The 16,967-nt window shown below is 31.3% G+C and overlaps 1 protein-coding gene across 8 annotated transcripts in view; it reads right to left on the bottom strand.

Annotated features, from left to right (window-relative positions):
• The window catches only part of LOC134706302 (zinc finger CCCH domain-containing protein 13-like), a 68,119-nt gene extending 59,040 nt beyond the window's left edge, over window positions 1-9,079 (bottom strand). For all 8 annotated transcript variants that reach the window (XM_063565119.1, XM_063565117.1, XM_063565116.1 and 5 more), the window contains exons 1-3: window positions 8,895-9,079; window positions 7,894-7,962; window positions 1,412-1,522 (exon numbers count right to left, since the gene is read on the bottom strand). In XM_063565119.1, coding sequence (XP_063421189.1) covers window positions 1,412-1,430 — 19 coding nt within the window. In that variant the 5' untranslated portion in view covers window positions 1,431-1,522; window positions 7,894-7,962; window positions 8,895-9,079. The remainder of the gene's footprint in view (window positions 1-1,411; window positions 1,523-7,893; window positions 7,963-8,894) is intronic.
• Between the last annotated feature and the right edge of the window lie 7,888 nt (window positions 9,080-16,967).

The following is a 16,967-nucleotide window of genomic DNA, read 5'->3' on the forward strand; positions in this document are numbered from 1 at the left end:
CGTAGCCTGAAGCATAAATTTTTAGAAAGACCAGGTAAAAACCTATGAAATTCATACAGTTTTGAATATGAAAAATGTGCATGTATCATGTCTGCATGGGCGTGCACATGGCCTGATTTCATGTTTTTTATGCATAGATTAGGCAATGTTTTTCCCATTTTCTCTGGATAAAACTTTTTGGTACTATTAAAAGTACAATTTATTTTTATTTCATAATAAACTAGAGAAAATTCTGATTCTAATGATACCTAGTTTTATACAAGTATCTTCATTAACATTAACACCACTAAGGGTCAATTATAGATGGTCCCTCAAAATATGACGTCATAGAAAAAAACTGTTGATTGCACCCTTAAAGGGACAAACATATAATATAGTGAGGTTTTGGCATAAAAATGTGTTAGTGAATGGACTAAAACAATTCTGAAAAATATTGTATGGCATGTGTACCTTAATTTTAAAGCATCAGTTTGGTATATTTAATGCAAATATTACAGATTAGTACATAGCAACCAAATATAAGAAAACCAGACTCTGTTCAAATTTTCAGCTTATTGCGACATCATGATACTTTTATTAATTCTCTCCTATATATGGAACCAAAAGTTGCACATGCAAAGTGTTGATTTTTTCTTCTTTGACCTGTACTACTGATTAGTGTAACATGGATTTTTTTTCATTAATTTATATTTTTTGTACTTTTTATAGTTAAAAGACTCATATATAAGAAATACACTATTTCAATATTTTTCTCAACTCAGCTACAACTTAGTTCAAATAATAATAGGAACAAAATATGTTTAAAGTAACTTTATTTATGCTTATTTTACAGTTTTTATTCTATTTATTCAAAAGAAACCCAATTTTATGTTTTTTCTTTTTAAATAAACTGATGACAATAGGATACAGGAAATGTTTGGAATATGCCAGTTAAACTATTTGCCACTGGCCAAAATACCACAACTATGCGACATATAAAATTAGCTGTAGTTTCACCATTCGGGGTCACAATCCTTAAAGTTAGACATCACTTTAATCGGTATTGTGTACAGATTCATAAAAGCTGAGAAGTTTTTATATATCGCATACAAGGTTTTGCTTAAGGGTGCTATAAACAGTTTCGTATAAAAAACATAGAAAAAAACTGTTGATTGCACCCTTTGTATTGGCAAAAGCCAATTTTGTCCAGTATGGAACAAGTCTACAATTGACAAAGGGGAGTTATTTGTTTAAAAAATGTGTTATAACAGAATCAAATAATTGGCAAATGGACTTTTGGAATAGATTACTCAAAGGTCAAACTAAAATGAAGAAAAGCAATCGTTTAACAGATAGTTGTGTATACAAATACAATTGCATGTTCAATAGGTTATATGAATGTGATGAGTAATAAGAGACTAATAAACTTTACCTATCAATGGCTCAGGCATATTCTCAAAGGTTTTTGTGATCTTAGCTGGCCTGTCACATGGTACAAGTTTAATGTTGACTGCAGTAAGAGAAGTTGTCTTCCCGCTAAAAGCTAAAAATATAACAGAAAGATATATCATACAACATTTACAAGCTTCAATGATTTAACATTAGGGTGTTATGTGTTTAATACTATGTTCACATCTTGTTTCTTTTGTTTTTAATGCAATTGGCACATGATATCGATAAATATGAAAAATTTCATTGTTTTCTCCAGAAACAATATTATTTCTAGAATCTCTCTGTATGTTAGACAAATTAGAGTTTCTAGAGTAAAACACTGGTATTCTTCTGAAGGACAAATAATGAAACTTTTCTTCTTTTAAATTTACAAAGAAGTAATTCATACCAAAAATAACTAAAGCATAAGTAAAATTCAGCATAATCTTTTTTTTTTTAATATGATTTAAAATAATTTGTATGTCAATGATCTTTGACATTGAATATTGTCTATCAACATGAAAAAATTAATATCCAACTCATTTTATAAATGTCAAGATTCCTAAGTGATTTCTGTTTTGTTCCAAATTTCAAACAGTTACACAATACACAACATTTAATAGTTCCTGCTAGAGAATATCAATTAAAATGAAGACTTCTTCATAATTTGTTATTCCAACACAGTTCCATGTCTGTCCTGTTTATAATATCTGTTACCATAGTCTGTAAATTACCTTTATCAACTTTCTGAAAAGATACAAAATTGAACAAAAGGTAAATTTCCTGATTTGTTATGTTTAAATTTCATCATCATTAGATAAAATAATCTACACTTTCTATTCAAGTTTAGTAAAACCGGCCCAGTAAAACAGTCAGTTAAAGTTGCAAACACTTTGCATTTCCAATCTTATGCATTCTATCAGTACCAGTTTATACTGTGCTTCTTATTAAAAATATTTTTTTTATACAAGTTCAAACTTATAACTTTAAAACCTCTTTAACAGTAGTATGTCTGTAAAATTTCAAATAACAGCTACTGACATATAAAATAAACTTTTATCAAGAAATATCACACAACGAATATCGACAGTAAATTTCTAGTGTAAATGAAATGAATCAGAGTTAAAAATTTGGTAAACACAAATCTTTCACACAAATTATATAGCTATTGTCAGAAACTTTTGTGTTAAGACAGAATTTTGTATTCTCCCTATTAAACTGATTATCATAAGTGACCAATCACAATTAACATACGTTTCTCACCTTTCACATTGTTTCTCTGCTTAATAACGCGAACCGTTCAATTTTAAATTGTGCCAATTTCATTTTGGAATATGTTTTCACAAAATGTATAAATTAGCACAACTTTTTCAGATTTTCAGATCTTATATAATCATATTCAGTATATTTTGATTTTCAGAACTTTAAACTTGTGTGCATTTTTTTGTAATAACATCATTTCTTGAAATTGTTCGGTTTTCTCAATTTCAGGTTTATTTTTCATACGACTATTTTTGGCACAAAAATTAACTAGGCAATGAAGTTAAAACAATGATAGTCAACAGCCATGTACAATAGGATCATTAGTAATTTTCAGTTTTCTGTCAGTATCTGTATCAACATTGTCAATTTCTGGCTACATTAAAGTAACCATGAAGTTGCTTTCTTTCATAATTTTTCAAACATTTATCAATTGTCAGCAAATACATTTCTGTTCTGTCTATGTATAACGGAATTCTTTGTAATGAGGTACGATAGCTAACAGCAAGACAGAAACAATTTGGAGGATTTTATGCTAAAAAAAACAAATAAATAGTGAGAAATATGAGATCTTAGATAAAAATTTAGCAACTGAAGGGGTAAACCTTCTATGCCTTCTTCTGGATATGCCACTGGAAACATTCATTGACATGACTGTGTTTTTACAGCAATTTTCAGCATAATCATGAGCTTTAACGACTTTTAAAATTTAATAAGTTGAAGGAACCAAACATGACCTGTGTAAATTTTTAGCAACAGTGAGAGATCCTATCTCATATAACCTGAAAGATCTTCAATGAATTCATGAATCTTAAGTGAAAGTAACAAACAGTCTTTCACAGATAGATAGCTATATGGACCTCGGTAAAAGTCTTTGAGAAATTGATTTACTGTAAATCCAGAAATCAATGCAAATGATTGCAAATTGCAATAATAAGAACCCGCATTTTGATATAGGATATATATTTATCGCTATTTTGTTGATTAATCCTTTAATATTTTTTTTTGATAATTTTTCATATCATGCTTCTTGCTTGAGATGGAAAATTAAGGAGGCATGTGCCATTGCTAATGAAATTGACAACGCTGTCATAGGTAAAATAGCGATAAACAGATTATCATTGGTCATCTCAACTTGATTGCTTTTCTCGCTTTCCCCGTACCAGCTCAAGCGAGAAAATCAATCTTGTTGAGATGATCAATGGAAATCTATAAATATCTGTATACTGATTTTCTTAAAATGGCTATAATTATTCTGATATTTTTTTCCATTTCTAAAAATTCCCAGTACAAAATTTATGTAATACATTATTTTAATTTATATTTCACAGACTTGTTAAGTTCAATGGAAACCACTAAGCATCAATGATTTACTCTTCCACAGATTGGAAGATCTCAGTGAAAGGTCACTAGTCTCCAATACTAGTACTGCACTAGTATATAATTAACTCTTTCACAAACTGCCAAATCTCATTAAAATCAATCAACCTTCAGTAAGAGTAACTAATTTACTTTTACATAGACTGGCAGACCTCATTGAAAAACAACAGTCTTTAATAAGAAACTGATTTACTCTTTTGCAGAATAGTGGATCTGACTTAAAACCACCAGCCATCAGGTAGAGTAACTGATTTACTCAATGACAGAATGGCTGATTTCTTTGAAAACCCAACATACGTTTAGAGTACCTGTACCTGTTTTACTCTTATAGATTGGAAGATCGCAGTGAAAACCATCAATCTTCAAATCTGAAGAGTATTTATTTACACCTACAAATTGCTAGATCTCAGTGAAAACTAATCCTGAACTAGAGTAACTTCATAAATGGTTGATCTCATTAGTTTAGGACCAACCATTGGTGAGAGTTATTCATATAGTCTCATGATTTATCAGGTCTTGAAAAAATAACTAACCATCAGTCTAGATAACTTACTTTCTCAAAAGGACCCAATAAGCAATTTAGCTTCAGCTTGGATACTTCCATACTAATATAAGTTTATATTTTGTGCTTATATTAAGAAAAACAATCACACATATCATGAGACTTTTCTCAAAATTTGCCTTCAAAACCTATAAATTTGAGCGTGAATCAGGTAACATACAAATGCAGTAATATTTAGAGTAAATGGCCAATGACTGAATTCATACTCAACAGTCTGACAGTTGATTACTTTCACACAAATTTTTTTCCTTTAAATTTCTTTTATCAATTTTTTTCAAAATTAATAATAGACTTATACAATTAAAACTGAACAAACATGAAATAGTTTGCAGCAGAATAATAACTTTTTATAACAAAATATTTATTGAAGGAATTGTGAAATCTAGTGCAATTACAATTATCTGACAATGTATAAACTGCCCTGTCATGACTGTAAACGATAATTCATATACCTTAAAATTTGTATTTTATATATTATTGCTATTTTACAAAATTTGCCTTTGATATCACTGACTGATGATTATATAAAAAGCTTTCTCAGCACAGTACCGTCATATGAAAAATTAATGCTAGAACTTATGGTGCATGTGACGTTGTCATTGAATTTAACAATGTCATCATATGTAAAATAGTGATAAACAGATTATCAAGGGTCATCTCAACTCAACTGCTTTTCTCACTTCTGCTGTACCTGTTCAAGCATGAAAATTAATCTGGTTGAGATAACCAACGATAATCTATAATTATAAGTTTTGAAAAAATCAAATAAATATAAAAATATATGACAAAACCATCAACTTATAGTGAGATTAACTGACAAACTCCTCCACATACAATAGTAGGGATATCTATTGATGAAAATTCAACCATGGAAGAATGATCGAACTTAAACCAGAATAAAAATCCCTAAAATTTGAAGTGATCACAATGATTTCTACCTCAAATTTGTTGAAAGAAATACAAATGCAATAATTAGACTGATAAATATTGTTTATTATATAAATTTTATTATAGAATAACCAATTTCATCATTGTCATCTGCAGCACCATCAGTATCATACCCGTAGCCAAGGGGGGTTCGGACGACCCCCCCCCCCCCCCCTTGAAAACAAATAAGCACTGTTAAAGTCAATGTTCTGTTCGAATTGTGACTGTTAAAGTCGAATTTGTGAGTCCAACGAACCCCCCTTTGGAAATTCCTGGCTACGGACCTGAGTATCAACTTTAAGTCCTCCTGTCCTAAGGTGCATTGGTTTATATCAGTACAAGATTTCTATTTATAAATTAATTAACAATCTGCAAGTCTTGGTACTTATCTTGTTGAACCAATGATTCAATGATTTTCCTACTGTAAAGAATTTTAGTAATTTTTAAGAACTTTTAAAAAATCCGTAATCATTTTTTTATTTAGATTTGTGGCAGGTTACAGTTAAAATGATGGAGGAAGACACCCATACCACCTTAAAGGGGCACTAGCTACGAGATATATAAAAAATCAAATATATAATTTTTTTTGCTCAATCATTAATGCAATGCAAGTTGTGAAATAATCATTCTCTATTAGCAGCCAGAATTGTTTAATTTTATCAAAATAAGCTTAAAATACATTGATTATGATTCACTGGCAAGTGAATAATTCTACCTCATTGAATCTGTATTCATGTTAACTTTAATTTAACCCCTTAGCTTGAGATGGATAAAGCATGAATTGTATTTGTAAAGTTATTCAAAGGAAAAGAATGTCAACATTGGAAAAGAAACAAAGACAAATCTTTTGATTGACTGATTCGATCCACAAAAATATTTCTTATACAGGTAAAAATGATGATAAACATTTATTTTTTATCTATAATATGAAATAAAATAGACCCAGAAAAATCCAAAAGCATGAGTTTGCTTAATTTATTTATATCTAAGTTTATGTTAACATCGCTTATATGGTCATCTGATGACTTTAGAGGACATCTCGATAATTAATAAGACAGTGTCAAGACAAAAATACACATGAAACGAAGCTACATGTTTTCATGCTCTTGTATATTTAAGTATTTTAATAATTTGGATAAATGTTTTACATTGTTATAAATCAAATATGAGAATTTGATTAAAATCGGTGAACATGAAAATGACAGCTAGTGTCCCTATAAAATTGCAATTACCTATGGTAAATACCATATAATGTTTAATTCTTACAAACTGGATGTATCGAATATGATTATTAACCACAAAGTAATAAAGTTAAAATATTATACATGGATTTCTGTTACAAGTTTAGGTTATAAAGAGGCATCTAATATTCATCTATGATTGTAAAACTTATAAGACTGATTCAATCTGATTGATAATTGTTATACAAGTACTTGTGTTTAATATTTGCTATACAATAATTTTGTTTTTTTAAATTTATGTATGTAATTTTGTTTTGTCAAAAATATTGTCAAAAACTTCCATTTTGAAGATTGTGTAAGAATAAAAGCATGTGTTTGACTTAGTAAATCATATTCATAGTGAGTAATTTGAATTTATAAAGTAATCTTTTTAAAATTAATTGTTGATGTACATGTAACTCAATTTATAAAGTAATCTTTTTAAAATTAATTGTTGATGTACATGTAACTCAATTTATAAAAGTAATCTTTTTAAAATTAATTGTTGATGTACATGTAACTCTTGAGACTATCCGATCTTACAAAAACTGACATTCTAAAATTGTTACCTAGTTTTAACATCAAAAACATTTTCTAAAGACTATTATTGATGTGTGAACTGGGCTGATTAACTCACAAACTGTATAAAAGTCTGAAGGTCTTATATGAAATATTTCGAATTTCAGCAGCCAATTTTTAATTTCACATCATTAACCTTGACAAACACCACAAATATTTTTCAAATCCTTTTTAATTTCTCAGTTTTACTTTCAATGTAAACTTTTTTGTAAACCAACAATTCTTTTTTAAGTATATCACATTGAAATTTAATCAGGTGATGAAAGCAGTTTCAACAAATAGTCTATAAGTATTAAAGTGTTAACAAAGGAAAAATTTCTATCAGACCAATCAAATTAAAATATTTATAGATACACCAATCATAATAGAATTATAACAAAATGTCATCTCTACTTATTGAAAATGATCCTGATTTTATACTAAAGAAGATGTATCATTGTATAGTACATTTAAAAGTACATTTTTAAAGTTCATTTAAAAAAACCTTTGGACTATCATGAACAAACAACATTTATCACATAGAGTCCATAAATCTTTGTTATAACTTATACATACCGATTTGTGTTTATTCCCCTCAACATGCATCTTGAAGGTTACAGATCCTGTACATCTGACATCACAAACCTATAAAACATAATATATACATTGCGGATTTGGACACTTCTATACCAATAGTTATCAAAGGTACCAGGATTATAATTCAGTACGCCAGACGCGCGTTTCGTCTACATACGACTCATCAGTGACGCTCATATCAAAATATTTATAAAGCCAAACACGTACAAAGTTGAAGAGCATTGAGGATCCAAAATTCAAAAAGTTGTGCCAAATACGGCTAAGGAAATCTATGCCTGGGATAAGAAAATCCTTAGTTTTTTGAAAAATTAAAAATTTTGTAACAGGAAATTTATTAAAATGACCACATTATTGATATTCATGTCAACACCGAAGTGTTGACTACTGGGCTGGTGATACCAAAAGTCATAATACTAATGCATGACAATAATTTAATAATTTTGCAACAAACTTTCTTTAATCCCTAGTAATAGTTGGTTATAGAAGAAATTGAAATAGCTGACATAAATACATTTTATATGATACATGAAATTTTGCAGTTTCTAACGGTACAAACAACTACTATTTGTTTTATGTTTATTTGTATTGTACATAAATCAGACTGATAGTTTTATCATTTGAATGATTTTACACAAATTTGTTATTTTATGGTCTTTTACAGGTTGCTATATATGTGGTGTGGGTTTGTTGAAGAAGTAAGATGACCTATAATTATTAACTTTTATGTCATTTGATGTAGAATTGTCTTATTGACAACGATAGATGACATTGTTATTACTTAAAACAACCAATAGCTGGTGGAATTTGAATCTCACATAGTCATTCAATAAAGGCAATTCGGCTATCCATACTGAATTGTTTCTTCTAGAGAGAGCTGTGACTTATGTGTCCCAAAATAAATAATATATCATAAAACTGCATTTGACTTTCTTAAATACCCTTTTTACTACAGTTAATGAAACCTGTATATTGTATTATACCTCACAATAGAATTCATCAGGGAACTGCTCCTTGCCAACATCATTAGGATTAAGGTCTTTTTCCCAAGCAGGTATCTTTGGCTTTAGTTCTACTTCCACATCCATCCAGTTGGCTTTGTTAAAATCATAATCTGCCCCATCTCCAGCCTCACCAGTAGAATTCATCACCATCTGTAGTCTATCATGTATTGACCTTTTGTTCTCTTCTGCGAGTTGCTGTCTTTCTCCTGTTGATAAGATTCTTTTACCTTGCTGATCTCTCCTTTCATATTTTGGACCTGTATACATAGAATATATCTGTCTATGTTAAAAAATACATCAAAGTCATATAAAAAGAGTTTCTGATGATTAAGGAATTTATTTAACTTGAGAATGCATACTAAACTAAGTCCTAAGTGCCAATTTTTACATTTATGATGAAAATCCATAACAGATTATTGACAAAATGAATTTTGTTCAGTGATTATCAATCAAAAGCTAATACAACTTTGGTTTATCTATTGTGACCTAGATCGAGAATCATCCCTGAATAATAGAATTACCAATAACATCTTTGTAATACTAAATTTTCCACTCCTAACTGAGAGAATTAGCTAGCTATAAAACCAGGTTTGATCCACCATTTTCTACATAAGTTATTGCCTATACCAAGTTGGGAATATGACAGTTATCCTTTTGTTTGATGTGTTTGAACTTTTGATTTTGCCATTTGATTAGGGACTTTCCATTTTGAATTTAAACATATTACCAGCATCTACTGTTTCTGTTTTAAAGAACTCTTCTCCTTCATCTTTCTTCTTTCTCTCAAAATCCATCAGCTTCTGTGTGTGTAATAAACCTCTAGTGTGTTTCCAGTAGGACTGCAAAATAAAATGTTCTAATAATACACCTATCTATATATATATGTGTACATGTATTTACATCTAGCTTACATTTTTGCATGAAAAAAATGCAATTGCAAATTTGCAGATCTAACATATTATTTAGCCCAAATTAAGTTTAATTCATCATCCTTATATTCATTGATATTTGATAATTTTGTTACAACTGATCGGCACGAACATAAATTATAATTCAAATCAAACATGTACTTTAAAGATGCCCAAAACAAAAGCGCATAATTTTTTCGCATATTTTTTAGTTCTAGAACTTTTAATGGGCTGCACTTAAAAGATTTGTTTCTACAATGCAGGTATATATCTTAAAAAGCAAATCTCTGTTTTGGTTTGTTGCAAACAAATATTTTCTTTATTTACATCATCATCATCAGATTCTTTATTAGCAATGACATTATAGTTGGCCCTCTCAATGTTAAGTATAACTTACATCTGGGTTATTAAAGTTAATGTTACAGTACTGACAGAAACCAGTATCAACTTCCTCATCTGAATCCTCCTCCTCTAGAGCCTCTTCATGAGTTTCTTCCTTTATTTCATACTGAGAAACACTGTTATCCAACTGTCCTCGACTGACAGTACTTTGATTGTTTTCTGATACAGAGGATAACTGATATCCCTGTTTTATCGGAGACTGCACAGTCTGTGGTCCAGGCGATGACTTGAATGATTGCATGACTGGAGACTGTGTGTTTTGGGGTCCAGATGGTGGTGTTTGACGTGGACTTCTCTGTAGTAATGGACTCTGTGATCCATGTGGACTCCTCTGTAGTAATGGACTCTGTGATCCATTTGGGTTATTATACTGTGGTGAACTAGTTGCAATATACTGTGGTGAACTAGTTGAAATTTGCTGATTGCATGAAAGTGCACTTAAACTACTACTTAGGAGAGCAGAACTTGGGTGAAATGGTGGTAACGTATACTTTGGTGTCCTTATGATGGATTCTTCTGATTTGACACTAGACAATAAACTCTGTGCAAATGATGCTATTAATTTGTCACTTCCAGCCACGATCGCTGGACCCTCTGTAGTAATGACTTTGTTGGCTATACTTGTAGCAGTGGTAGCTGTGGTTGATAACTGCTTGTAGTTGTCAACACTACTGGTCACAGGAGTTTGAGAGGAAATAGAACCAAGACTTGATGAGACAGACTTGGTGGTGTGTACACTACTGGTCAGAGGAGCTTGAGATGAACCCAGACTTGATGAAACAGATAGTTCTGATAAAGAACTGTTCTGACTGGTACTACTAACAACTGCCGGACTCTTTACAGAGCTCTGCTGACTGGTACTCCTAACAACTGCCGGACTCTTTACAACTGATGTTACACTTGATGATTGACTGCTTTTCAGAACAGATGGACTTGACAAGACAGTTGGCTGAGACACTGGTGTCTTTGATTGATCTGTTTTTAATGATGGATTTTCTAGTTTTTGAGTTGATTGTTCTGAAGTTGTTGGTTTAGTCTGTGTACCAAGACCTGGAAGTCCTGATGTCTCTGAGACTGAAGTTTGCACCCTGTTTTGGGGTTCTGTGGCATGTTGCACTGATGTCTCTGAGACTGAAGTTTGCACCCTGTTTTGGGGTTCTGTGGCATGTTGCACTGATGTCTTTGTTTTAACTGCTTGCTGTTTTGACACTTGTGTGACTGATGAACTGTCAGTTCCATCTTTTGATGATAATAAAGTGTGCTTAGTCATTGGCTCTGAAATAAAGAACAGATTATGTTTGTAAATAAACATGAATATTTACATTACATGTACACAACAGATTCTTTCATTCTCACTGTTCTTCTGGTACATGTATACATGTATATAGGTAAACAAAATCAAAGATAATGCCTGTATCCCTAACATTTTGCATAATGGTCAAATTGGGAATTACAAGAATTACACTTTGAAAAATGAATATTTTTTTATTGGCATAAACATGATTAAAAAGTCACACAGTTTTTCTGTAGATCAAACAGAAAACAGACAACAAACATGACAAACCGTTACTTTTGCTAAAATTCATCGCTCCAGAAGAAATAAAATTGATTGGAAATAAATGTATATTTCATAATAAGTCTATGTAAAATATTTCTTTACCTGCCCCCTAAGTTTGATCAGCTTTAGATCAAGGATTAGTCATCATAAGTACTATTGATTAATTTTTTGTATAAGACCACTAACAGTCAGGGGTACTACTTGTACAAGTGTATTTTATTTACTTGAAGAAGTAAAAAAAAATATACATATATAAGTAAATAAATAATGTTTAAATAATCTCCCCTTCATTTTCTCATAAATTTACTTGTATAAGTAAATTTTTCTTACAATCCAACAAAAATCCTCAAGTTTTGAGATGTAAAATCATGCCTTTAATGATTTTTCCCAGGTTTGCTCAAATTTTTTAATTAAAGTTCAATGTTTCATCTCATTAGTTCAACAAAGAAACTGATTGCGCAAAGATCTTAAGTATTTGTGCAAGGCCTTCAAAAATTGCTCCTTGGGGGCTTGTAAATGAGCAGTGTTCTGAAGATAACAGACAAATGAGATTTTCATTGTCCATGAAATTGCACTGAAGTGATTAGTAAAGACATCTGCAAAGAGCAGATAATTGAAAATTCTATTAGAGCAAAGAAATCCAAAGATTTCAATAAAAGAAGATAGGATGACTTTTTTACTTCTAGAAGTAAAAAAATCTGAATGTCTAAGGGACATAACTCAGCCAATATTTTTTTTTACCTATACAAGTAAATAAAATTCACTTGTATCAGTATCGTTCAAATTTACCTATATGTGTATATTTATTTTTACTTCTTCAAGTAAATAAAATACACTTGTACAAGTAGTACCCCTGACTGACTAATTCGGACAGATCAAAAAGAAAAGTGCAATTTTATATAGAAAACAATGGGCTGTGAATAAGTGGTTTTATTCCTAAAGGGCTTGCATTACATGCATGGAAATTAAAGAACTCAATTACACACATTCTGAGAGTATCAATATTGAATGGCAATGTTGTCTACAGGGTAAAAATTCATAATAGCAGAACAAAATGTAACCTGTTCTATAACTTGTCATGGTGGAAACAAAAAGAAAATATCAAGTCAATATCTTCAAGCATGACAAAAAATAGTGTGTAAAAACTATATGAAACAAAAAATTACCAGAAAGTACAATGTACCTTGATTGCAGGAACAAAATAACTGTACCGCAATGTTTTTTTCTGTTAATTTGAACTACATGTATTGAATCAAAAGCTATTGTCAATGACAGACTTCCACAAAACTTTAAATGGCAGACTTGAGTTATATTTTTGCTACAATGTACATGGACCTAAAATATTCATTTTTAGAGCACACACAATGCTTCTTGTAATATACAAAAAAGTATCAGATCTACAAATATATCACACTAAAACTTACAGTTGATCACTTTATATATACTGAGGAATATATATGACTGCACTTTTAAATAGCAGTCTGACAGTCATCATAAAAATCACCATACAGTATATTAATGATTGTTTTTTATTGAGAACATCTGTATAACTTCTGTTTCTTTTAATATGCAACTTAATTTTTGTTTGAGTTCTTCTACTTTTTAATTAATAATGTGTTAACTGTCAATACACACATAAAATTTACAGTCTTTTTTTTATTCCCTGTGAATACCACTGTCACTCTGAATATAATTATAATCAATTTAACTATTGTCTATCTATTGTCTTAATACTGTATGCCATAACCATTTAATATACATGTAAAATGTGTTTGTGCAAATAAATATTGTCTATCAGGTCTATTGTCTATGTATTAAGTTATGACAAAACACAGATTGTATTTATACCTTTGTCCTGTTTGTTTTCATCAATGCTGCTGCTTGAAGGTAAATCTTTCTCTATCCTTCCTCTAATAGCAGGATTGTAATTTCCCCTACCCCTTTCTGGTAAACCTCTGCTTGTTTGCTGGTGTTGTTCCTGCCCATGACTGCTCCAAGTATATGGGTTTGTTGTTCCATCATCTAAGTATTCTGTTTGCTTTTGTTTTTCAAAGACATAGTCATTTGTTTGTCTATTCTGGAAATCTCTCCCTCTGTTTGCGGGTAACTGGCCACGGGCAAACCCTCTGCCCCTGCGGAAAGCAACGGGAGTCACATGGCCGTCAAAACCAGAGGAAACTGCTGCACTATTATTGTAGGTAAGATCACTTTGTTCTGTTTCAGTGTATGCAGGCTCTTGCTCTTCAAATTCTGAGTATACTGTCTGATCTGTTCCCCAACTTTCTTGGTTGAAAGAATCAGTTTGATGATTCGGATTTGCCTGAAAATACTCTCCTTGGTTGTATGGATCAGAATACGCTACATCAGTGTTATACCCCTGTTGTTGATTTTGTAAATAAGTGGATCCTTTTCCCCCAAGGGGATCTCTTGGACGTGGGTAGTTGGTACCAGAAGATAATGGTAAATGGGGTGCCGGGGGACGACCACGAAGTGGTGTTCTTGGTTGGTATACACCGGGAGATTGGTGCTGTCCTGCAAATGGTGGTCTAAAGGGACGTGGTCCAGGTAGTGGTGGTCTATATTGTGACTTAGAACGTTGTGATGATGGATATAACGATGCAAAACGACTCATATTCAATCAATAAATATTTTGAGTCCTTTTGACAATTCGAGAAAATGGCGAAGGCGTGATTAATATACAGATCGGTTACGTAAATTATTTTCCGGAAATAGAGCTGAGCGCAGGCATACTTTCACAATACTTCTACTTGACCTATTTTATGATTTGTGGACATAAACGATAGAAGCGAATGTAAAAGACGATGGATTTTTTCATATCTTTTTAATGCTATCTCATTCACAAATCTCCCCGCATCATGGCATGAGGGTAGGATTCACCCTAGCGTCGAACGTCAGTTCGTTTTTTTACCTTTGGCGTCAGATGATCTTTTATTTTTTTATCGTCAATCATCAAATCTCATTTCGTAGCTACTGTTTGCGTCTAATGGAGAAACGTGTCATTTTATCAAATATTTTACCTTCATTCGTTACTGTGTGAGGTGAACCATTCCCTAGTTTATTACAGTCCTAAGTTTCACCATGGCTTTTGAGTCACTAGGCAAAATTTCTTTCAACATGATATGTTAAGATTTCCATGTAATTGACCTGAAATTCATAGAGGTCAAAGAACTCGCGTTTGCTATATCATTTAACTATATTGTTACATGTTATTGCATGTAATTGCATGTTTTGTATATTCCACCATTTTCTACATTTGAACTTGAAATGCCTGTACCAAGTCAGGAATATGACAGTTCTTGTCTATTCGTTTTTGATGCGTTTTGTTATTTGATTTTGCCATGTGATTATGGACTTCCGTATTGATTTTCCTCTAAATTCAGTATTTTTGTGATTTTACTTTTCAGTTGGTAAAAATTCATATAAAAGAGTCAGAAGAAGTTATTTGGTTCCAATCTTATACAATCCTTGATATGAGTTTCTCAACTCGCATTTTGACTTTGACATTTTTGGCTGTGAGCTAGACGACTTACCTGGAAGGCCTTTGGTTTCTTCTTCTTCATAGTCACGGCATCTTACTTTCCGGAGCATACCTGTACATTGTATGAAGTTGTTTTGAGTTCTTTTTTATGATATTTACAATTTTTAAATTTCGATTTTTACGTCTTTTATTTTAATATTTTTTTTACAATAAGAAAACATAAATGTTTTAAAACCGGCTTCTACTGAGTATCAGGCATTGTTGATGACTCTGTGAAACATTTGGAGTCTAAATCTGTTGCAAGTATATCGTGCAGCTCTTCTTTGTACTTGAATCAATTCATATATATATATATATATTATGAGGTTTGTGGATCCCAAACTGTGCAGCAGTATTCTAATGTTGGTCGAACTATTATAGTTTGATAGGCTCTTTCTAATTACTCTTTTTGAGTTTATTTCTAGATTTCATCTGATGAATGATAATGATTGATTTGATTTTGCTGAACTTGCTCATAAGATTTTAAACTAACATATCCCCAAACTATCGAATCGACAAGGGTTCACAGATAATTATTTTTCATACATGTACATGCATTTTGATAAAATATGGATTCTTGTGCGACAGTATTCTGATTTTTTGATTAACTATGCATCCTAAAGTCTTTTTCCTGTACCATGTTATAGTCAATGACAGTAGTATATGATTTTGAAATTTTATTTTGATACTTTGTTAGAAATGTATATCCATTTTCTTATGTGCATAGTCATGCATCTTCCTGTTATTTTGACGAAGAAACCTTTGTATAAGTATTTTTTAGTTGTTATGCTATTGAATAGTTGATGGATCTCTCATAAACGTTTATCTTTTAATTTCGTACTAGAGTAAATTTAACTGGACGTTTACTGGAAAATAAATAAAGTTTTTAGTTTTGTGAAATAAGTAAGACACCCAGTAATTTATGTGTGGAATTATAATTAATGAATCGCCGGAATATCCGCAATTTGTGGATATATTTTTTGGAAAGTCAGAGGAATCTTTTAGTACCTATCCACTCGTCCTTTTTTTTTAATTACTAACCTTTGATTTCTTTACATTTTCATTCCTGGAGACACTTTTGGCATGTGAGAAAATCGTACATATATTTCAGAAGTTTTCATTTGATACGTCATATATTTCAGAAGTTTTCATTTGATACGTCATATATTTCAGAAGTATCGAGAGAAGCAGAGAATTAGAAACTTTCAAGAATGTCTAATGATAACTGACCGTCAACAATATACGCTTGGTAGGAGTAACAATCTTAAGAGGGTAATGAGAGTTTCAGGCATTGGCTAAGCAGGGCGTATCCATCCATTTTAAAAAGGGCGGTTCCTAACCCAGGACAAAAGGGGAGGGGGTCCAACTACACGTCCCCATTCAAATGCATTGATCGTTCAAAAAAGGGGGTTCCAACCCCCGGAACTGCCAAGGGAAGTGAAACTAACACGATACTTGATTAAAACAGTTCCTCCGAAAACTTATAGCTTAAAAGATCATTCTCATAATATGCAAACTGAGTCTCATTACTAGAAAACCTAAAGGTCAAACTAGATTTTATCACATATAAGTTATGGGGTGATTCATTGTGCCATAATAATTGATGTGATATGATGATAATTATTCAACTTCCTCATCTTATGCTG

This window comes from Mytilus trossulus, chromosome 2 (genome assembly GCF_036588685.1).
Source record: "Mytilus trossulus isolate FHL-02 chromosome 2, PNRI_Mtr1.1.1.hap1, whole genome shotgun sequence".
NCBI classification, from domain to species: domain Eukaryota; kingdom Metazoa; phylum Mollusca; class Bivalvia; order Mytilida; family Mytilidae; genus Mytilus; species Mytilus trossulus.